Genomic DNA, 23,119 nt, shown 5'->3' with positions numbered 1-23,119 from the left:
GGGGCCTGGGCGGATGAGGTCACTCTTTGTGGTGGCTGCCGTTGGCAAGATGGCGCCGGTGCTGGCGGAGAAGAAGCTGCTGGGGCCGGACGGGCCCGTGGCCGCCGAGTTCGCCAGCGAGGAGGACGAAGGGCAGAGCCTTTGGTGAGGAACCGCGCTAGGCTGGCCTCGGCTCCTGGCTGCGAGGCTGGCATTATCCAGGGAGGGGCAGCGGTTGCTCTGTCTGCCTTCCACAGTCCTGACGGGACCTGGGCTTCAGCGGTGGGCTCGGAGCCTCCGTGCTCCTGGGAGCAGCCGTTGCCGGGGCCCCGCCGGGGATGCGGGCAAAAGAGCGCCTGGAGCCCCCAGCATCCCGCTAGTGGCTGTTTGACAGCTCAAGCCCGGCTTTCCCTAGTGTTGGGAGGGGCGGCTCGTGCAGTTATGAGCCTTGAGGAAGAAGGGCTGGTTGGGGTAGGAAGGGTCGCTTCTCCCTCCCTGTCTCTTTTTCGCTGTGCAATTACATAGGTGCATAGATGTGAGCCCTGTAGGCACCGAAGCCAAGAAGCTACGTGTCGGTGGGGTCCAGAGCATCCCTTTTCAAGTAGGATTATCTCTTCTCTCTTCTCCCCCCCACCCCTGCTTTCCATCGAAGGATTATGCAGCAGGGGACCCACCCACCCCCAATGGAGGCCCAGGAACAAAAATGCAGCGTTACCCTCTTGTGCCCACTTAAAATGCGATGCCAGCAGCCCTAAGCTTGACCTAGCTGGCAGCCATGGTTGTTGAAAAAGCTAATGAGACAAAATGACAGGCTCTGGATTGCTTTGTTGATGACTACATTCAGTGTGAATGCAGCAGAAACCCAGGCCGTAGTAGGGCTGACTTCTCAAGTGTTCATGTAATGGTAGTTTAGATGAGCAGTGGATGCACTTTGTATTTTCACCCAGCCTACTCTCTTGGTATATTTAAAAACAACATTCCTACACTCAGACCCATCTATTTAAATGGAGAAGAATGTCTAAACCAATGTGTGGTTCTAGCCTGACAGCTTTTGTCCAGGAATATTGTGCCAGGCTGAACTCTGAAGCATCTAGTGCTGGTCTTTCTTTTCTTCAATTGTAGATCTATAGAATTGAAAGGGACCTTGGAGGATATCTAGCCCAAACACCTGCTTAATGTAGAATCAACTACAGCGCTCTGACAAAGGACTCTTTGCAGAACTGCCCACAGACACCTGCTTGATAGGCTGGGTTATAAAATCTTGGTGGCTTTAGAAGATGGAGTAGTGCTAGTCAAATTAAGAATAAAAATCTTTTGAATTATAGAGTTGGAAGAGACCTAGGAGCCCTCCCCACTTAGTGCAGGATCTTGCAACTACAGCACCCCTGACATTGACTGTCCATTTTCTTATATATGCCTAGCTTAGGAAAGCCCACTTCCTCATGTGACAGTCGGTTCCACTGTCTATTGCCAATATGAAAATTACCCTAGCATTTAGACAAAATCTTTGTTCCCTGAATTTTCCCTCCATTGATTCTGATCCTGTTCTCTTGAGCAATAGAGCTCCATCTGTTATGTGACAACTCTTTAGCTATTTGGAGATTGGTATTATACTTCCCCTTCTCTTCTTCAAACTAAACATACAGTACTTGGCTCTTTCAACCATTCTAAACAGAGCTTGGTTTACAGACCTCTCACCAACCAGGTTGTCATCCTCTTACTGCTAGTTTGTTAATATCCTTCTTAAAAGTGTAGTGCCCAGAACTGGACATAATGCCATAATTGATTTCTCCAAGTTAAGAGCACTATCTTTTCTTGTAAGCAGCTTTGACTTTTATTTTAATAGAAAAGAGAGGTACAAATACTAAACTAAATTATTATGAAATCAGTTTTTTCCTGTGAATATTTGAGATTCTGTACCCCCATTGTAAAATAGCTTAATTTATATATAAAAAATACCCTATATTGATCAACTATTTTTTTTCACACATTCTCTCTTGTGCAGCACCTTTTGCATCCAGTCTTCATTTCTAGGATTATTTTGTATTGTTTTTGGTTGTATTTTAGCTCTTTTGTATATTTTGTTGTAACCTGCTCTGGAATTTTGTGTGAGGTGTGGTCTATAAATAGTTTTATAAATAAATGTGTATGTTTATACAAGATCAAGTTGCAGAACTGACCCTCAGCAAGCACTACAGAAATCATGCTCTGCTTGGGAGTTCCCTTTACTCTTGTTTATGCTCAGGTGTTGGCATATGCACAATATTTTTAACAGTAGCATGTAACTTCTCTTGGGAGTTTATAGGAATAGGTAGTAGTAGTTACATTGTGATATACAGAGAGGCTGTTTCCAGCATCAGATATGCTCTTTGACCACTGAAGCATTAAGGGTTCTGATTTTGCCTCTTGCAGTGGAGAGCATCTGAAAGCAATGCCACTGATTTATCTCTTGGGGGAATTTTACTGTTGTGAAGGAGGTAGCATTATAACTTGATGTACTCCTGAGCAAGAGAGAGTATATCAGATCTGTACAAGTACTAATAGGGCTATTGTGTTTTGTTTTATATGTGCAGCCTGTGTGATTTAGTATGACATCGTCTTATTTATTTGGACAGATGCTTACTCTTGTTTTTCAGCTGCTATTGGAACCCTAGATGCTTTGTAGAAGTTGGCCAAACCTGGCAGTCTGGCCTAAAAATGTCTCTTCCAGCTCCACTTCTGTGATCTAGGAGAAGATCTAAAATTTGCGCAAAGCCACTCAGTAGAATTTAAAGTGAGGATAAAGGAAAGGCTAATATGCACCTTGCTAATGAGGTTTAAGCGGCTAGGGATTTGAGCATCTGTTACCCATGAGTGTCTGTGTTTGCATTCTGGTGGAGACTGGTCTGCTGACATATTGCTAGAAGTATATCATAGTTAGGAATACATTGAAATTTCCCTTCCGAATGGTGCTTACTGAGTTTCAATATTGAAGGGAAGCATTAGCTGTAATAATAATCAAGAATCTGACAGTAGTAGCATAGCCTCCTCCCCGCATAGTGGAATTAGACAGCATTATAAGTGAGTTCTGCTTCTCTTGAAGATATGTATGTATATCTGTTTAAATTACATACAAAACCAGACATTTCATCTACAGTAACTAAAGTGAAACTGAAAACAAGTTATATATTGTTTGCTTTAAAAAGGTTACTTTATTAAGCAAAACTAGTGGACTTAAAATATACTACTATCATTTGAGGAATCAGCAGTGAATCAGCTGTCTTCAGAGTAGCAGAATTTCATGAGAGGTCAGGTTTCCAAAAACACCTTTGCTATTGAATGTCATTGTAGTGCTGCATAGACAAGAACAGCACATACTCATCACACTTAGTGTTCCATTCACTGTTGTTCTAAACATAGGAGGCCAAAACTGGTGGATTGATCTTTCTGATGAAGAGCAGTACAATCATACCTCGGTTTACAGCTGCTTCAGGTTGTGTCTTTTTGGGTTGCGCTCCGCGCCGAACCCGGAAGTACCAGAATGGGTTACTTCCAGGTTTCAGCACGCACGCATGTGCAAAAACACCAAATCGTGACCCACGCGTACGCAGACATGGGTTGCGAATGCTGTGGGTTGTGAACGTTCGCAACCCGAGCATCCACTGTATTGAAATAAATAATACATAATTTTAAGTGAAGACAATTTACATAGAATCATATAACATAATTGATTTAAATAAAGTTTCCTTGTACATTGTACATTTCCTTGTACACTGTACATTTCCTCCGCAGGGCCGCTACCTAATGGTTTCTCTATTTAAAAAAAGGTTGGCAACAACATAAAGCCTTTATACAATCTGAGAACATAATCCAAAACCTCTGGCCATGTCGCCCACCTGCCTTTTGTACTACACAACTGTATCTGTGTAGGGATGGCTGTGGGAGCTGGATTGTCACATCAGTGGATTTCTGTTTGGCCCTCTACACATGCAGGAACACTAAGCAAGCTCACTTAGTAAGGGAAATGCAACCCCCCCCAGGCCCTCAGGACTCTCTCCTGGCTGCCCTACTCTCTTCCAGGCCACATCCTTCACTGGCTCTGCAACATACCTTCTGCAAGTACAGTTACCGGTACTGTTGCCTGACTGGAATGTATTATTGAACTGTGATAATGCTGTTTCCTTGCCTGGATGAAGATGGATAAGCGTCTCTGTGTGAACAGAAACCTCTGACTTTTGCATGGCTGGAATATAGCCTACTGTATGAAGTTAATAGTTACATCTCTTACTCTGTCCACTTTTGCTTCTTGCCCCATCCACTGCTGGAATATGGCACCTGGAAAGTTGCTCATGAGGGATTTGGGCCCTTCGACTGAAACAAGTTTCTCAATCTTCCTAACTTAATTAACAACTAAGGCTTGGTTCATACTTTACATGAAACCATAGTTAATGTTTAATGTGGTTGCATTTCAGTAAGCTTATCATGTCATCTGAACATGTGATTTTATTTGATTCTCTCCAAACCAAAAGCAGAAACCAAGGTTAGTTGGAAGGAAACAAACCATGATCCCAGGTTTGGATGACACAGAAAGCCAAGGTTTGCAGTTTGTTCTTCCCTGGATGGCAGGAGTGAAGTGAGAACTTCTGCTGTTCATTCACAGTAAACTCCATTGTCTCTCGAGACAGATGGATGCCAACAGATTTAATGCAATGTGTAGAACTTTCCAGAAAAGCTGCTAGCTACTGGAACTTGCAGGGCATAAAATATACTGCATTTTTGAAGCAGATGATCCTGGTGAGAGATAGGTTGGTGTCTTCTGGGTCCTCTTTCGGCCCATCTAAATTCCCTTGTGGAGAACCTTCTGAGGTCTGAGGGCCAGAGGCAAAAGTGAGTAAACCAATGGACACAGTTCTTACATTTGTACAAGAGGCTAAATTCCAGCCATGCAAGAGCCAGAGGTTTCTGCACATCCAACCCTTGACTGTCTCCATGTTCTATCCTGTCAGACAAGTGGTATTATCACAGTTAAAGGACATGTTTCAGCCATGCAAAGGCACTTGAGGAGGGCGCTCAACAGGACAGATGACAGTGTGGCTTGGGGATAGTGGCAGGCCTGGAGAGAGTTCCAAGGGCAAGAGAGAGGGGCCTGTGGAGGGCTGCATTTGACCCCTGAGCCTGAGGTTCTCCACCCCTGGAATACATAAACCTTTCCTGCACAGAAATGTCCTCTGACAGTTATTTTGTTTCATTTGATTTGTGTTATATCTCAGACAAACTAATAAGTGAACTTGTTTTATGCAGGCACTCAATACTGAGTGAAGTTGCCACACGATCCAGGTCTAAATTACCCACAGGCAAAAATATTCTTGTCTTTGGTAAGTATCAGTGAGTAATAGTGGGAGGCTCTTGTGGGAATTCTGACACTGGATTACTTTTAAAAGACAGATTTAACTGAAAGAACAAAATGAGTTGTTTAATTTAGTACACAGCCTATTTGGAGGCATGTAATAAAATATTAGCCAGGCTAAAGTTAATCTTGTATCTTTTTTGTGCTGATGAAGTATCTTAGATCTAATGTATTGACAAAAGAGCTTGTGGTGCATGTTATAGCCTTAAGAAGATACATTCAAAATATTAAAGATGCAAGTGTGACCTTTTTGTAGAGTAAGTGAAAGAGTAAGTTCAGCTTATGAATGTGAATTGTGATGCTGAAACCAAGAGAGTCTCTCTTTCCTGTAATGGGGCTGTTTTGCTACCCTATAACAGAATAAATGAGTTGTTTCTCCAGCACCCACTAAATTCTCAGCTTGGAGGCTTGATCATTTCCTGGAAGAGATGAGCTTCTTGATGTTTGTTTTCTGCCCTCTAAACCTATTGGCAGGTGATGATGGCTCAGGCAAAACAACACTAATGACTAAAATCCAAGGAGCAGAGCATGGGAAGAAAGGAAGAGGCCTCGAATACCTGTACCTAAATATCCATGATGACGACAGAGATGGTAATGTATTTGCCTTACTTGCATGTCTTGTGCTTAAAGTTGGAGGCTGGCCTCTTCTAAAGGGCAGCTGATTTTTCTACTGCCTTCTCAAAGTCTCTGACTATGCATGTTCACATGGAATGAAGTCTCAACAGTGTTCAACAGAGCTTAGTCCCATGTGAATATATGTACTGTAGTAGTAGTAATAGTAGTATTATACTACTAAATAGTACTACTAAAAACTACTAAATATTATTTTAATTATTTATTTGTACCCCGCCCTCTGGGTTGCCCCAGGCACTCTACGTGATTTCCAGCATATATAAAAACATAGTAAGACATTAAACCTTTAAAAGCTTCCTTATACAGGGCTGCCTTCAGATGTTTCCTAAACGTTATATAATTTCTCATCTTAACATCTGATGGAAGGGCATTCCAAAGGGTAAGCACCACTACCCAGAATAATAATTGCAGCTGTAGTTTAATCTATTTGTTCTTTATATGTAGAGAAATGCTCCCAAAATGATTCACCTCTGTTATTGCTCTAGCCATGTGATACCCCTCATTAAATCCCTACATGGGAAATCCCTTATCCCCTCCTGGATATTGCACAAGACTTTTGTCCTCACTTGAAAATCCTCCATGGCTATCCACTTCTTATCTCTGTGCTCTTAATATCTTGCCATACTCATATTTGTGACTTTCTCAGTCAGCTCCAACACCATCAGGTTTCCTGCTCCCTGAAATGACCTTGATCTTCCTCTCTTTCTGCCTAGACATGTCCTTTCTCTATTTTCAAACCCCTCCTTAAAAAAACAACAACATTTTTTCTATGAAGCCTTTGGAACAGTCATAGGGAACACATGAGCCTCTAGATGTTGTTGGACTCTAATTCCCATCAGCCAGTGCCAGTGTGGCCAGTGATCAAGGATGATGGGAGTTGTTATCCAGCAGCATCTCAAGGGCCATAGGCTTCCCATCACTGCTGTGGAGTAACCCCTAGTCCTAATATCCATTGTAGGTAAGCCAAAGTGTGTGACTGCAATACACACACATACTATGCCAAGTATATAGGTGGTGATGCTAATACTAATAAGAACTGTGGAAAATGATTTCTTAATGAGAACACCTCTCCTTTCTTTCAGATCAGACCCGTTGTAACGTCTGGATTCTTGATGGGGACTTGTACCATAAAGGGCTCTTGAAATTTGCTGTTTCAGCAGAATCGCTGCAAGAGACCCTTGTCATTTTTGTGGCAGATATGTCTAGACCATGGACTGTTATGGAATCCTTACAGAAATGGGCAAGTGTATTGCGTGAACATATTGATAAGCTGAAAATCCCCCCTGAAGAGATGAGAGATATGGAACAGCAATGTAAGTAATGCGAGACTGAAATTTTATTTTGTATCCCTACAACTTTTGGGGATGATTGCTTTTAAATTCATATGCAGTTGCCTTTTTGTGACCCACCAGTGGTCATGTAGCCTAGCATTGTCTTTATTTTCCCTGCCAGCAGTTCATGTTTGGGAGTCTTCCTTTCAGCTAGGCTTTGCACATGAATTGAAACAATATAGATAGTTCGGTGAGCATTGTGGCTGTGGGCATATGTTCTGGACGTGTTTGATGCACAAGTGATTTGTAAAATCTCATTCCTAGTACAGAGTTTGGAATTGTGAGAACTCTGAGATTTGTAAACAAATCAAATACAGTTTCTTTTCCATATCCTTGCAGAACAAGGTGTGGAGACTTTGGAATAATATAGATAAAACATATATTTGGGGAGCAAGACACACTGAAGGCTGCTTAAGAAACTGACTTCATGACTTCCAAACATCTTCAAGAGCTTATGTTGTTAAATATTTTTTAGAAATCTCTGGCAAGAAGGTTGGTTAGCATGGAGATGGTTTATTCTTTTACTCCATTTTCCAGCCAAAACTGGCTATCAGAACAGCTTACAATAATAATAAAATCCATTGCAAAATTTAAGAGAGTACCTAAGAGCAATAAACTAGTAAATAATAATGACTATTAGATTCAGAGCAATGTGCACATATCACACATATGGGGGGGTTAATAGCTAATAATAGAACTTGTCTGGTTCTTAAAATATCTCCACATCTAGAAGACTTTGATGGTGTATCTGTGCAAGCCCTACTAAAATATATTCAGGTTGTACAGCTTCAGTCATGCTTGGTCAACAAAGTTAGACCCCTGTGAGGTGGGAGAAGGGCAGTTAAGAGAATATGGCTTGAGGTTTTTACATGTGAGTAATCATGGGTCATCAGTTAATGCATGCAGGATTCCCGTAAGTTTTGAGGACAGTCAGAGTGAAGTATGGAACATTTCTGCACAGTGGCAGTTTCCTTTGCTGAATTCCAGAAACAGAAATAAACAGTAAATTGCAAGAACTCGGGACAGGAGGAAGATGAATTTCAAGTAAGTCTTCAAAAAGTTTTATTTATATAATGATAAGATGAATCCAAATAGGAATCAATTCCAGTATGATAATGAGGCAAATAAATATAAATTCCAGTGAAAAAATCCCAGGACAAGGCCCTGTTTCGCTAATTCTTCATCAGCAATGTTTTAATGGTCAGAGTGTACCAAGTATGTTTGCAATTTACTGTTTATTTCTGGACTTCACCAAGAACTCCAATTTCGACAGGAATTCCAGAAACAGGCATAATTTAAAAATAGTCAACAGCGAAACCAATAAGCATTCTGCAGTATTGGCTTTCCTGTCACTGTTAGCATCAATTTCAAGGTTATAATACCCCAAGTACATAAAAAGACTGTAAGGAGAACCACAGTTGCTACTTAGTATTCTTCATTGTGTGAGCCCTCAAGGTATGCATAGTTGGTTGCTATGTTAAAAACTTGCATCTGTATTTATATATTAATGCAATGAGGTGGAAAGTGTGCTCATGAAAATACCTGTGCAGAATTTGTACACAATAGAAATGTCATTTAAATAGATGATAGTTCAGGATAGGAGACAGTGGTATCTAATTGCACATACCCTTGTTAAGGGGTACAGTGCACGAATGTTCTTCCACTGCACAGGGTTGGACTTATTACTGGAACTTTGAGAACTGGTCTTCACCATGCTGTAATGTTCCTGAAAATATAGTTCATTCATAGTATAGCAAGTTTGATTGAAAGAAATGGTTTCTCACTGTCTGTCCAAAAGTTTTCTAACACTCTGTTCCTTTGTAAAGAAATGCAATCTTGACAAGAATTCCCCGTTGCTTTTGCAGACTTGCACCATTAACTGTGCACTCATTTTAAACTAGTGGGACAATGTAAAAGGTGGCTGTCAAAGCTGTATTGTGCAGCTTTTCAAACCAAGAGGATCCTATCAAATTCAGTGGGTAAAATAATCCCTTTCTTCCCACCAAGAAGTACATTTTGTATTGGGGATTACATCACTCCATATTTGTCTCATGAGGCAAGTCATGTGCCAATGATGCCTATTGTGAACAAATTCAATGCCTGCTTCTGAGCTTCAGCAAAATATACGGCCATTTCTGTGTCTCCCCATTGTCACATTTCATGCAGTTTTTGTGGTGTTCATTCCTCTGCTGAAATGGAAGCTGCGAAGTAAACTGTTGAAAAATGCAGAGGGCAGAGCATTGCTGATTCTGTGCTTCCCCCCCCCCCCATAGAAGGATTCATTGTACCTAAAGCAGCAATTAAGGGCAGCCTAAGGATCCTATTGCTGCAGCCTTTCTTTGACTCGGGCACTCACCTTGTTTATAACATGCATCTCTGCTGCCAGTGAACAATTCTTGTCCCGAGAGGCCTCCCTCCCTCCCAATCCACACATTCCACAGCAGTGGAATGCAAATGTTGCTCCAAGAGCTGTGCTTAACCCTTGCCCAAGATTTTAACTGTTACCTGCTCTGTTTGCCTCCCCTGTGGGTTAAGGAAGGAGAGCAGCAGCAGTGTCAGTGTCACAAGGCATTCCAGCACATGCCTGCCGCACTTCTGCTTGTGGGGCCTGTTGGATGAGTTGCCAAGGCTCATCTACTAATTAGTGATAACATGTTTAATGGAATACCATTTTAAAGTTTCTGTTAAGTTTTTTTCTGAAATGGTGCAGTGTTGAAGTTTCAAACCAAGATGTACACAAATGGTCTCTGAATGCTGAATTAAAACTCATTAATGACTAATAATTTATGCAGGGAGAGAATGTTGCTTTATGCTAAAAAGAAAACTTGCAAGTTAAAGGCTGCATTTGCATTTCACAATAAGCCAGGATTCCTGGCTTATCCTGGCTTACTGTGAGTGACCCGCATGCTGGTGCATCCAGCTGGTTCACTTCCCCCACCCTTTGTGCAGGTGGGTAAAACTAACCAGGAATTGCTAGCCTGTTGTGATGTGGGAACCTGGTCTGGGAGGAATCCTGGTTTGTTGCTCCCAAACAAGTCAGGATTTGTATGCTAACTTCAGACCTTTTTAAAAGCACATTGGCTTCTTTGGGAACCATAGACCAGGATCTCAGGTTTTTTGTATGTCGTTAACTAGTCCTTCCTGGTCAGTTAGCTGGTCAATTGAAGACTCATCTTCTCCTCTGAGAGGTGAACGTTGTTTGGAATCTCACAACTGATATGTTGCTTCTTCTGTATTGATTTTGTTTATGAGTGTAATTTCTTTTAGACATTTTAATCTTTTAATAACGCTTCTGTATTTTTGTTTGATTATTTTACTGTCCTGGTATCCAAAAGGATGAAGAGTAGCTTAAAAAAATTAAATAGTTTTACTGAACCTCCACATTTTGCTTAACCTCAAAACATACTCCCCTTTGCATAACTTTAAAGAGTGATTATAAAGTGGTGCTTGGCAGCAAGTGGAATTGACTTCCTCTTGCACAAAGAGAATTCCCTCTTCTCTCTCCTCGTCTCCAGGCTGTGTGTGCCTACCAGATAGGTTCCAAAAGGTTGAGGGACGCTCCAAAGTGGAAGGGGCAGGAATGAGAAATTACCCTCATCCAGTGCTGTATATCACTCAAAGTATTTTATAATTACATGTAAAAATATTCTTTTTTATCATAGTTGTGAAGGCTTTTCAGGAATATGTAGAACCTGAAGACGGGTATCAGGGGTCACCACAGAGAAGAGGCCCATCAGGACAAGATGATGAAAATGTAATTCTACCACTTGGAGATAATGTTCTGACTCACAACCTCGGCATCCCTGTGATAGTAGTTTGTACAAAGGTAAGTTTGAGCTCTCGTTTACTGGCAATTTTGGTTATTGCTAATGATATGTTTTATTGCCCTCTTGCATTTCTTGTGATCCTGATATACATTGTGAGTGTTTGCCGTTGCCCATTTAAAAGAGTGTAATTGTCAGTATTTGTGTGTTTATATAAAACATTTGGATTTTTAAAAAGTATGTCTGGGAAGAGCATTGAACGCGGTCCATTTTCTTTCTTCAGGATTCTCTGTTCTATTAGTTATTCTTATTTTCAAATCTGTAAACTGTCTCTCAGTTAAATTCAGAAAATGGAAGATCAGTTTCTAATCTTATACACACACCACAGAAAAGCCCCAAACTTTAAAGTGTGATCAATAGTTGCAAACCTTTATCTTCTGAAGCATGAATATGCAAATTACAATACATTTCTGAATTTGCTTCAAAGCTGAGGAGTAAGGTGTCTTAAAGTATGTGATGTCTATGAAGTTTAAATGTGTGCTTTTGTGATATTTTAATAAAAGATATTTTGTCTGTCCAAACTTGATGGTATACAATATCTGATGGCTTTTGACGTATTTTGCTTAATGACCCCAAACCGAGCTTGCTTTGAACACTAATTTATGCAAAAGTGTGTATGTTCTGCACACATTTTCCACTTCAGGCTATTAGAATTCTTAAGACTTTTCTTTGTGTTTCTTTTTCAGTGTGATGCAATGAGTGTATTAGAAAAGGAACTTGACTACAGAGAAGAACATTTTGACTTTATTCAGTCGCACATTCGTAGATTCTGCTTACAATGTATCTTTTTCTTGAGCATAAGTAGTGGAATAAAAAACAGTGCCATATTGAGCGCTGTCACTTTACATAAAGCTCAGTATGCCATCATCTCAACCCAAATGTATGGTCTGAGTCTGCTATTTCTTTCCCACTATTGAAAAAAATCATTTGTTTCCTGTATATTTCATTTTTTGTACTGCTTACATAAAGATGAACACTTTATCTCCACACTTTATTTTTCAGTAGTAATCTGGCAGCTTTTAAGGACTGATAAATTTGCTCAATCTGAGTGTTTTTTTAATGTACAACTAACAGTGCAATCCTCTGCATGTTGATTCAGAAATAAATTCCACTATGTCCATGGTTTTCCCAGTAGTGATATATGGAAGTGAGAGCTGGACCATAAAGAAGGCTGATCGCCGAAGAATTGATGCTTTTGAATTATGGTGCTGGAGGAGACTCTTGAGAGTCCCATGGACTGCAAGAAGATCAAACCTATCCATTCTGACGGAAATCAGCCCTGAGTGCTCCCTGGAAGGACAAATCCTGAAGCTGAGGCTCCAGTACTTTGGCCACCTCATGAGAAGAGAAGATTCCCTGGAAAAGACCCTGATGTTGGGAAAGATTGAGGGCACAAGGAGAAGGGGACAACAGAGGACGAGATGGCTGGACAGTGTTCTCGAAGCCACCAACATGAGCTTGACCAAACTGTGGGAGGCAGTGGAAGACAGGAGAGCCTGGGGTGCTCTGGTCCATGGGGTCACGAAGAATTGGACATGAGTAAACGACTAAACAACAACAATGTCCATGCTTGCTCCATTTTTACATATTTACATTGAACATGGTGGATCTTGGTTTTGAGTAGACATGCATAGAATCGTGCTGCAAGTACAATTAGTTAATTATAAGTAGGAATTAATACACATATTATATGATATATACATATATTAGAAAATACTGTGGATCGCTTGGGAATGGCACTTTCTGTTTAAACCTAGCAGATTGCTTTTAGTCATGTTGCCACCTTAATTTTTTTACTTTCAAGTTCTCTGTTCCCTTTGTTAGACACTGAAATGTACAGCCCATTTCATGTTAAGGAATTGCACATAGGGTCCATCCCATTACAGTATTTCAAGTATTTCATTTCTGGAAACTTTGCTCTGTTTAAAAAAACATAAAATGCAAATTTAGCAGATTAATTTCAAATGATCTTAATAACATTTTCAAAGTTGTCCTTAATGCAAATTAATAGATGGTGCAGCCTTGATCTATTCATCAGTTAAAGAGGAAAAGAATCTTGATTTGTTGTATAAGTACATTGTACATAAAACATATGGCTTTCATTTTATCACACCTGCCTTAGTGGTAGAAAAGGACGCAGTTTTCATGTAAGTTGAAGAGCAATTTATTTTACATTTACACTAAGACTCGAAAATTCCCTTTAATTTGAGAATAAGATTTTGATTTGGGGGGGGGGTGATGGATGGAAAGGAGACACTGTTGTAGATTAAACATAAATAAGATAGCAGAATATACAACTCTTAATCATTCTAGCCAGAAGTCAGTCTACGTTGATTTAATGGAAGTTCCTTTCCAATAAGAACACTCAAGATTGCATACTTACTGCCTGAACTTTAGAACTGCTTTTCTGAAGCACCAGGTTATATGTGGAGTTGCTATTGTTTCTGCAAGGAGACAAGTATCTCCCTTTCCCGTTGCCACCATGAAGTGGAAGAAGCTGCTCTGGTGCTTCTCCATCCCTGAATGTCTTTTTCCACAGTTGTGTCATGCAAGGATAGTAGTGTTGCTTAGGAAAAAATTAGTTATATGACTCCACATAACATTCTCTTTGGGATATTTGGCCCATATAAAGGCCAGTGCCAGCACAAACCATATGTTCGTTTGTGTGTTATATTTCTGTCTCCTTCCTCTCCAAGGAGTTGAGGGCCCATCTGATTACAACTGATCATAAGGAAAGGGGTGATGGGTTTTGTGGCAGGTTGCACAAAATTCATCCTTGCCTTCTAGGCATAGGTGCATTCTTCAGTTGTAAGGTCACTTCACACAGCACAGTTTTAAAAGTATAAATGTGATCAACGTAGGTACACTTAGAGCCAGGATTGGCTCCATCTTCCTGCTGAGTGTGCTTGCCAGTGCACCCAGATGTGCTGTAGTGGCTGCAGTTGACTGTAAAGTGATCCAGTGAATTGTCTCTTGGTCTCTTTTGGTTTCCTGCATTTCACAGTAATGTGAATTAGCATTATACTTCTTACTTCATTGAGGACAGTTTTGCTTTGTGGGAGAGAAGAATGTCCCATTTAATGTACAACAGTGATAACACTTTTCTGTATTTTTCTCAAACGTCGTGAAAAGGCAGGCTAAACAAATATTTTCAAAATGTACCAGTGCCATTCACCATTATGCTGTACTTCTGAAAAAAAGGATGTGCTGGTGTGCTGACATGAATCCTTTCTCTTGCTAGACCTGCTGGCTGGGACAATGAAAAGAAAATTTCAATTCTACATGAAAACTTCACAACAGTGAAACCAGATGATCCATATGAAGATTTCATTGTAAAACCTCCTGTCAGAAAGGTAAGCACCATTGAATTGTACATTGCTTTTTCAAGTGTGCAGGGCTGTAAGTAACCACTACAGTGAATTCAGTATCCTTAGCCATGGTAAGAATGCTAAACCATTAATTTGATTTTATAAACCACCACCCTTATTTATTTATTTGCCTAGCCTACAGTATTCCTTTTAGATTTGTAAGCATTTGGGGACTGCCGTGAGGCAGGTGTACTGAAGTCTGATTGGACTAATGCAGGAGGTTTCAAAAGCAAACAAAACACAGCTCTCAATCCCTGACAAAATGTAGCACATTGCATTTCTATATGGGAAGAGATAAAAGAATGGTGGCTTGGATCCAATGAACTATGAGTAGAAGAAAATAGATTAATGTAGTTCTAAATATCCTGGCGCAAGCTTTAGCTGTAGGCTTCTTGCTGTTTATTTGGTGTATGTTGTTGTTGTTTAGTCGTTTAGTCGTGTCTGACTCTTCGTGACCCCATGGACCACGAAGAGTGTATGTATGCAGTGTATTTGGGGTTGTGCTACAATATGTGAAACTGAATCAGGATAATAGGGGCTTTAGCATGTGACCTGTAGTCTGGGACCCCCCCCCCCAATACATAGGTCAAACTCTTCCAGTAGATCAGCTCTGTCTAAATCATAATTTCCCATGGAGTTGCTGGCAGAACAGCTGGTCCTGGATTTTTATTAATATTGATGTTTAAATCAACATATTTTAAAATATGTTGGTCATACTTGGAGCAGCTTCGTTTAAATTAATTCACTTCCAAGTCCACAGTTTTCAGGGGGTCTGCTCTGAGGATGAGTTAGTTGAATACCACCCTACCTTTTAAATTTTGTAAGCTGCCTAGGGAATGTTATTGATATACATTTAATAAATAAATAATGATGCACAAGAGGAGGCCAGGTCACAGACTATATATATATTTGTGACTTTGCATATAAAAGGTTTTGTTCTGGAAAATTCTTGATATCTACATGGCATATCTGTTAAATTCCTATTGAGTCTATGGATAAGGTGTCTTGTATTTGGGGGGAACTTGGGGTGGGGGACACTTCTAAACTGAATCTGTCTTCAAGTCCTCCAAGTTGGAAATCCTCTCTTTAACCAGCAAACAGACACTCAACGCAAGCAAACAGCCTGCTACTGCTGCTATGTGTTTAAGGACCTAATAGCTTTGGGGGTACTAATCCAACAAGAATTGAATACTAATTGGGGTACTAATTGAGCAGAGCTTCTTGCCCCCCTTCTGAAACTAGCCATGCAAGAAAGGAGTCAGAAAGAAATGCAAGGAGTTGTTGTGGCCAGAAGCTTCCACATGCTCCCTGCCTTCCTGTAGCTTCCATGGCTAGCATAGTACAGCCTTCCCCAACATGGTGCTTTCCAGATCTTTCAGACTCCAGCTCCCACCAACTGACCATTGACCATGTTGGCTGGGGCTGATGGGAACTGGAGTCGCAAAACATTGAGGGTGCTCTAAGTGTGGGAACCTTGGCATATCAGCTGTGGTCCTAAATCTTTGCTGCTAGAAAGATAATCTCTCAGGCTGTGTCTGCTGCAGGATTCCCTCACTGGAGTTGCATGCGTGTAAACACACACACACACACACACACGTTTACTACATAACTTGTGTCAGACAGCAGAGTGTAGGAATTATCCCAGATTATTAGGACAATGAAGGGATAATTTTCTGTACAGTATAGACAACTTTTCATGGTAATGCCGCCCTTATAATTTGTGCAGCCATTTTTGTTTTATAATGAAGTTTTCTGTGTTTTATTCCTCTTCTCATCAGCTAGTTCATGATAAAGAACTTGCAGCGGAAGATGAACAAGTGTTTCTTATGAAGCAGCAGGTAAGAAAATCACATATAGCCAAAATTACTTTGCTGGCAAGTGGGGAGGAAATCCTTTGGGGAGGCCTCTCCTATGTCTCCACTGCCTCCCCTCACTCCTCCACGTAAGTGACTAGCAGAAGCCAGTGGAGGAGGGAGGCAGAGGGAGATGCTGGCAGAAGAAAAAGGCTGAAATGGACTGCAGCTGAGCTGAATTTGCATGTTAAACGTGTATATGATGCGACTCAACTTTATCACATGAAGCATTTAACAGCAGCATGAGGAATTCCATAGCATCTTGAGAAGCATATATCAACAGTTTCATTTTTGCATAAACATGACTCTTGGAACTTAACCCCCACTTATGATGCGATGCAACTGTACTGCAGAATCCTACCTCTTTTCCTATTTAATTCTGGTGCCCTCTAGTGATATAATTTGGGAATAACTTTGTAAAAGTGTCACAAGTCACATTGAGTAAGGTTAAGCTCAAGTTCAAAAGATAGCATCATTGCCACGCGTTTTTAAATTTTGGGACATTTCCCCCTAGTATATTTAAGAGTTCTTTGTTCTTTTTCAGTCTCACCTTGCCAAGCAGCCAGCCACACCTACAAGAGCTTCTGTAAGTATGTGTTTGTAGGAAAGTAATTTGTAGTTTAAAATGTAAGCCTGAGCCCCAGAGCCTGAATGATTTAAATTATCAAACCTTACTACAATGCTTGTTTAGTATCTTTTTGGAATATTGCATGCAGTTTATGCATAACATTTTAAAAAGTGTCCTAAGCAACTGAAGGTGTTGTGCTATTCTGTTACACTATGTGAATAAATCATTTTACCAGTTGAATGTATTTACAAATCTGTGCCTGAGATATACCCAAAAATTGATACAGTACTTGAAATTGACAAACTTTTTACAGGTATCATTGAAAACATGCAACTTCTACAGCAAACTCAATAGTTATCAAAATGATATATGGGCAGTTGACTAGGGAAGCACAAGCTACTAAATAAAGTGGGAGGCATAGCTGCCAAGTCTCCCGTATTCCCCGGGAAACCCCCGTTTTTCCAGCCATTTCCCGCTGGCAGCCCGGATTAAAAAAAACAAACCATAAATCCCCTGGATTCTTACTGGCCCGGGGAGGCTCCTGCGCATGTCTGGAGTCTCTGGACATGCACAGAAGCGATTTCTGGCGCTGCGGCCATTTTGGAAATGGGCAGAGCCTGCGTAGAAGCTACTTCCGGTGCTGCTCTGCCCAGTTCCAAAATGGGCGCAGCGCGACTTCCGGTGTCGTGCCGCGCCGATCCCGGATTTTTCAATCTGGGAGTTGGCACCTATGGTAGGAGGAGAACAACGTCTGCTGTGTATGTGTAAAGAGGTTGAACACTTAAAAGAGAAAGGCAAGAAAGAAAGAAAACACTGCAGGAGGAACCCATTCTGGGAACTTAGTAGGCTGCATTGGGATGTAACAGTAAGCTCTGGAGTACAGTTCATTTTAAGAATGCTTTGTTTAACTGTGCATGAGCTGTGTGTTGGTGTGTGCAGTTAAAGCTCTCTCACTTCACCCTTAGTTGAGTGGGGAAGCAAACTGAAACAGCAGGCTTAGTGTTATGTGTGAGGCAGTGCTCCTGGTTTATTTCTCTCCAAACTAGCCATGATCAGGAAGCAGAGGAAGGGAGGAGCAGAGTGGGAGTGCTCAAATTGCATGCACAGGTAAACTAGTAATATTTTAAACAAACCACACTATGTCTGAATGCAGCCAATATCACTCAAAAATAGTGAAAGCTCTAAAATTTAACTGATAACAGTTTTCCGTATATTTCACTAAACCCAAACAAAGTAATTTATGCAATTAGATTTGCAATTGAAATTTTACTTTTAAATTGCAGAGAGCTGCTTTTTTCCTTTTTGACAAATATAAATTGCTGTTCCTTCCTCAATTCTCTTTAATCTGGAGAAGTTCACTGGTGTAATTTGGGAATCTCTGAGCAAGGAAGTGTTTGAGTACACTTTAACAGTTGCATTTTTTCCTCTTTTTCTCTTTATTGTTAATTACATTGTTGCAATTTGTGATTGTCCAGGAATCTCCTGCACGAGGGCCTTCTGGATCACCAAGACCCCAGGGCAGGGCAGGCCCTGTCACTGTCCCCAGTGCCTCGCCAATAGCTTCTGTTAAGAAGCCAGATCCAACAATTAAAAGTATGCGCTGCAACTTAAACAATCTATTTTGTTTGTAATCTTTTCTTGGAAAACTGAGCTTGTTAGATGAAAGGCGGATACTAATGTAGCGATAAAATCAAATATTCATGTGGCATACTCAGTGGGCAGCTGTTGGGGCTTTAAAATGTTTTTTAAGTTATCAGGGATGGAGAGAATTATGAATAATATTTGCATCCATAGTTTAATCATATAACTAATAATCTGAAATAATAATAATATAATTATAGGAGAAAAAAATCAGATTTCGTTGACTATGTAAGTAATGGGATTTAATAGATACATTCTTGCCACAATTTCAGACCCAACAAGGAAAACAGTTTTATTTCTGAATGGAAGTGATGACCAGTTTTGCTAGAAGAGCCAGTAAATTGGAAAGCACGAATAAAATATAAGACAATATATTTAAATATGTTTAATTTTTTGTATAAACCTCTTTGAAAAGGGAATGGGTTGATATGCCAGTTAGGAATTACATTCTTTGTAACATTCGTTTCCCTCCCACTCATACATTTTATGCCTTTCATATATTTTGAACATAAAGGATTGTTAATCTGCCACAGTCCTGTGTGTTTTAAACTTTTCTCACCTCCTTTTAATTAGATAATGCTGCAAGTGAAGGTGTCCTAGCCAGCTTCTTCAACAGTCTCTTGAGTAAAAAGACTGGCTCTCCTGGGAGTCCTGGTGCTGGAGGAGTGCAGACCACAGCCAAAAAATCAGGTACTGTCTAGAGGCTAATGCAGCACTGGAGGGGCCCTAGCTCATAGGTAGAACATCTGCTTTGCATGCAGAAGATCCCATGTTCAATCTCTAGCATCTTCAGGTACGGCTGGGAATGTCACCTGTCTGAAACCCTGAAGGGCTGCTGCGAGTCAGTGTAGACAATACTCAGCTAGATTGTTCAGTATAGGGAAGTTTCCTATGCTTCTAAAAGCATTAATATTTTTTCATATTAACTTACTCTGCATAGACCATACTGAAATCCATGTATAGTTGGCTAATGTCACAGCCAAGTATTTTAATAAATAAATGATCCTGGAGTTGTGTCTCACAGAGAATTAAGCCGTTCCCATTCTAAATTATCCACACCTTGGTTTCTGTTTATTGTTGTGATTCTAGAATCTTCCATGATGACATAGAAAGCATGTTTGCAACTGTTTTATTATTTGAGTGCTTTGGCTAAAATAGTAACCTCAAGTTTTCTTTAGGGCAAAAAACGGTTTTGACGAATGTCCAAGAAGAACTGGATAGAATGACTCGCAAACCAGACTCTATGGTAACGACCAACTCCTCTCCAACAGAGAACGAAGCTTGATTATTGCTTGAACCTGCATATGTAAATGACCAAATAACTATGTACATTGATCTGATAAGACCAGGAGTTCTCTGCTATGGCAGATGCTATAAGTTTTTCTTGGGGCAGGGGGAAATGAAATTTAACCTTCATTGGCTTGTCCCAGTATCAAGTGCACATTCAGGAAGATTTGCATATAAAATTCCTGTTTCAAGATAACCATTTTAGAATATAAATAGGGCAATTCTCTTGATTTGGGTGGCAAACAAGGTGCAGCTGCAATTCCTAGGGAAGAGCACAGAGAAGTGAGATGCGGGATTCCTGTTGAAAAGCCACCAGTGGCTGCTGGCACTAAGGATGGATGAAGTCCCCTTTTCCAAGTATACTGGAGTTGGCCATTCAAAACATATTTATACTTGGGAGAATCTGGTGTAGTCGGGTGATGGTTAGATGAAGAGAGTGTAAGATGCTGCATTTAAAATAAATGCAAGATCTGACTCAGAAGTGAAAAGTATGTTGGACAGACTGGAGAAAAGCAGTGTTAATACATCCTGTGTTGAATATAGATCAGATAATCATGTTTTGAAAACAAAAGCCTTTACAATTGGAAAGTGTCCAAAGCTTATATGCTGAGTATCATGGGAATTTTTCTTGTTATAAATTGCATTTTTTGTTTTTGTTTTAACAAGAAGCTACATGAAATGTGGTGGGTGCCCTTTTTGTCACAGCTGACACAGGGAGAAGCTTGATTAGACCAAGTGCCTGGCACAGTGACTGATGTCTTTTGGAAGGTGCTTGAACCTCTTGTGCACTGTAGTACAAACAGTCTTTGTTTGTTTGACTTTACTTTGAATAACTCAGTAACTTTTTATAGTAATGTTTAATTTTGAATCCTGATTTCTCATAGCTTCTGCCTTGGGTTCCCCCCCCCCCTTTTCTAAATGCCAATCACATGGCCTGTTAAGAGCAATGAGTGACATATCACTTTCCCTGATGAAATGTATTATGAAATACAAATCTTTCTTATAGTAGCTGAAAACTCAGTCCTGCCTTAAGGTTTGTGAAACCTTTAATAATTTTCTTATAGGCTCCCAAAAATTTTGTTCCACTTTGCAGTAAATTACTAGTGTTTGTAGGTTTACATTGTTAAAACATAGAAACTAATGACTTCATTATAGCCCTTTAGTGTAGCCTTTTAAATGTGGAAAGAAATTTTACAATTGTCCCTCATTGCTACTCAAATAATTACCCATGGCCAGCTTGAGCTATGAAAGACTCCCACAGTTAACTGAAATGGCACTTTTGAGTTTCTGTACGATATATTTGAAAGAGAAACACTACCTTGCGTTATAGTACTAAGCATCTTTGTAATCAACACACAGAAGGGAAAAAACCACCGTATGAATTATGCAGAGTTTACTTTTTATTGATAAGGATTTGTGTGTTATGCTTAATCTTGTTTCTGAATAGAACACCCCTAATATTTATATATACATACATATATATATTGTTAAATATACAGAATAAATTGACCACTAACACAGTACTGGATGTAATTGCAAACCCTGTGTTACATCAAGAGGCCGTCTCTTTGTTTTTGTAAGTCTGTCTAACACTATCTAGAAAGCTAAGAGTATTTACTTGCATTAACTTAAAAGCATGTTTACTTGTGCCAGTTATGTGTTGTTGTTTTCCTTTACTTTTTTACATTTTTATAATTTCAGAACCTCAGTTACATCCACAGTTGCCTGTATCTTAAATTGACGAGTTGTGGTTGGGGCAATTTGGTGTGTGGTTCTGCTGGCATATGATTTGCCAGATGCATGTTAAAGAAAACTGTGGCCACTCTAGCAGATGTGACTTACATCCTGTCCTCGTGGCATACAGCTTTATTATACCGTTAGGCAGCTGCACATTTTATGCCATGCATAAGTGCATGGCATGTTGGGATGATTATGTTCATGCTGGGTTCTAGCAGAGGGAACTTTACTACTGTCTCCATCTCCTTGCCACATGTGCAAAAGGCATAGAACCAGTAGAACCAGCCTTATGATTGGCTGGCCAGTCTAGAGCTGATTTTGGCTGCCTAGAGATAAGGCATAATATATTGGAAACAAGTATGTTGGACAAGCAAGTGTTTTGTGATGGTATGCGGTTCCAATGCAAGCCTTCAGTACACAACTGCCTCTTTCTGTTAATGTTTTTGTCATTTATGCAGACAATTCACTTTGTATATCAATAATGTGTACAAGTGGCTACTGGGTTTTTTTTGTTTTTGTTTCTTCATTTTCATAAAATGAATGTTAGAACTGCTGCAAATGAGCAAAAGCCAGTAGTAACATACCACTTTCCAGTTGTGCAAAAGAGTGCTTGGATTCAAACAGAAGTTGATTTCCCACCTCTACTCGGATAGTACTTAAGGAAACTGCAAGTGAATGCTCCTAGTTTTTCAAAGGAAGAAAGCTGTAAGTAATGTAGTGTTTTTTGGTTGCCAAAGTCTAGCAACTTTGGAAAGCTGCACAGTTGTCTTTTCTGGTGTTCTCAAGCATTGGAACCAAAGGCCAAACTGCAAAAGCCTTTACATTTTAAAAAATACAATTAACTTTATTTTTCAGGATACACTTGTATGGTAGACTGTTAAAATTATTACATGGCTATATTTATATACGGTATATTGATTGCACCTACTGTTCATGTTTAAAACTTAAAGTAATAATCTATTCAACTTGAAGAGTGAAGGCAAATATAAAGGATTAAGGATTGGCCCTCCATCAAAATGCTATGTTTATGCTGCTTGATTTTTTTTAAAAGTTTGCACTTTTTATTGGCATTTTAAAACTTGTTTAAACTGAACAGAACTTGTTGTATTTTATTTAATTTAATTACATTGAAAGTGACTGAACTTAACCATATCCATGCTGTAAATGAAAGTTCACTCTCCTATATGACTAAGTTTATTGATGTTTTTAACTTCCAATGAGGACTGCAGATGTATCCAACACAACCCTTAGTCCAGTTGTATGGCTTTAACCAGGTGCAGTCATGTGGAATCTTGCTTTCTAGTGCTGGCAAAAATGAGGACATGTTCTTTAATTAATGGCTTCAATAAACACCAACCAAGACTGCTTTACCAGTGTTGAATTGCTTTTTTTTTACTAAGCAGGGCAATTCTCAAATTGTGGTTTGAGGCAAAGGATGTTTTGACCTTTATATACAATAATTTGTTTGTATGGCTGCCTTGCAGTGCACAAAATAACTGCCATTTTGCAGCG

General features: G+C 39.9%; 1 protein-coding gene across 2 annotated transcripts; it reads left to right on the top strand.

The window, feature by feature from the left end:
• DYNC1LI2 (dynein cytoplasmic 1 light intermediate chain 2) lies at positions 1-22,977 on the top strand. Of its 2 annotated transcripts, none has more exons than XM_035119167.2 (13): positions 1-144; positions 5,260-5,333; positions 5,840-5,956; positions 7,081-7,311; positions 10,992-11,155; positions 11,840-11,933; positions 13,165-13,300; positions 14,395-14,506; positions 16,300-16,359; positions 16,919-16,960; positions 18,418-18,535; positions 19,157-19,273; positions 19,762-22,977. In XM_035119167.2, the coding sequence occupies exons 1-13, from the start codon at positions 14-16 to the stop codon at positions 19,866-19,868; spliced, it is 1,503 nt and encodes a 500-aa protein (XP_034975058.1). In that variant the 5' UTR covers positions 1-13; the 3' UTR covers positions 19,869-22,977. The 2 variants fall into 2 exon arrangements, with proteins under 2 accessions (XP_034975058.1, XP_060131952.1); XM_060275969.1 differs by lacking the exon at positions 1-144 and adding an exon at positions 646-2,752.
• Positions 22,978-23,119: the final 142 nt, after the last annotated feature.

The sequence above is a fragment of the Zootoca vivipara genome, chromosome 6, assembly GCF_963506605.1.
Source record: "Zootoca vivipara chromosome 6, rZooViv1.1, whole genome shotgun sequence".
In the NCBI taxonomy this organism is placed as follows: Eukaryota; Metazoa; Chordata; class Lepidosauria; order Squamata; family Lacertidae; genus Zootoca; species Zootoca vivipara.
Note: the sequence above shows the minus strand (reverse complement) of the source record. Positions and strands in the feature narration are given on the sequence as shown.

What these genes read in the sequence shown, in the direction of transcription:
- DYNC1LI2 (XM_035119167.2), top strand. Translation starts at nt 14, where the DNA reads ATGAGGTCACTCTTTGTGGTGGCTGCCGTTGGCAAGATGGCGCCGGTG. An exon ending in TCGTAGATTCTGCTTACAAT is followed by an intron (nt 11,934 to 13,164) that starts GTATCTTTTTCT and finishes GCAAATTAATAG; the next exon opens with ATGGTGCAGCCTTGATCTAT. An exon ending in GCCAGATCCAACAATTAAAA is followed by an intron (nt 18,536 to 19,156) that starts GTATGCGCTGCA and finishes CCTTTTAATTAG; the next exon opens with ATAATGCTGCAAGTGAAGGT.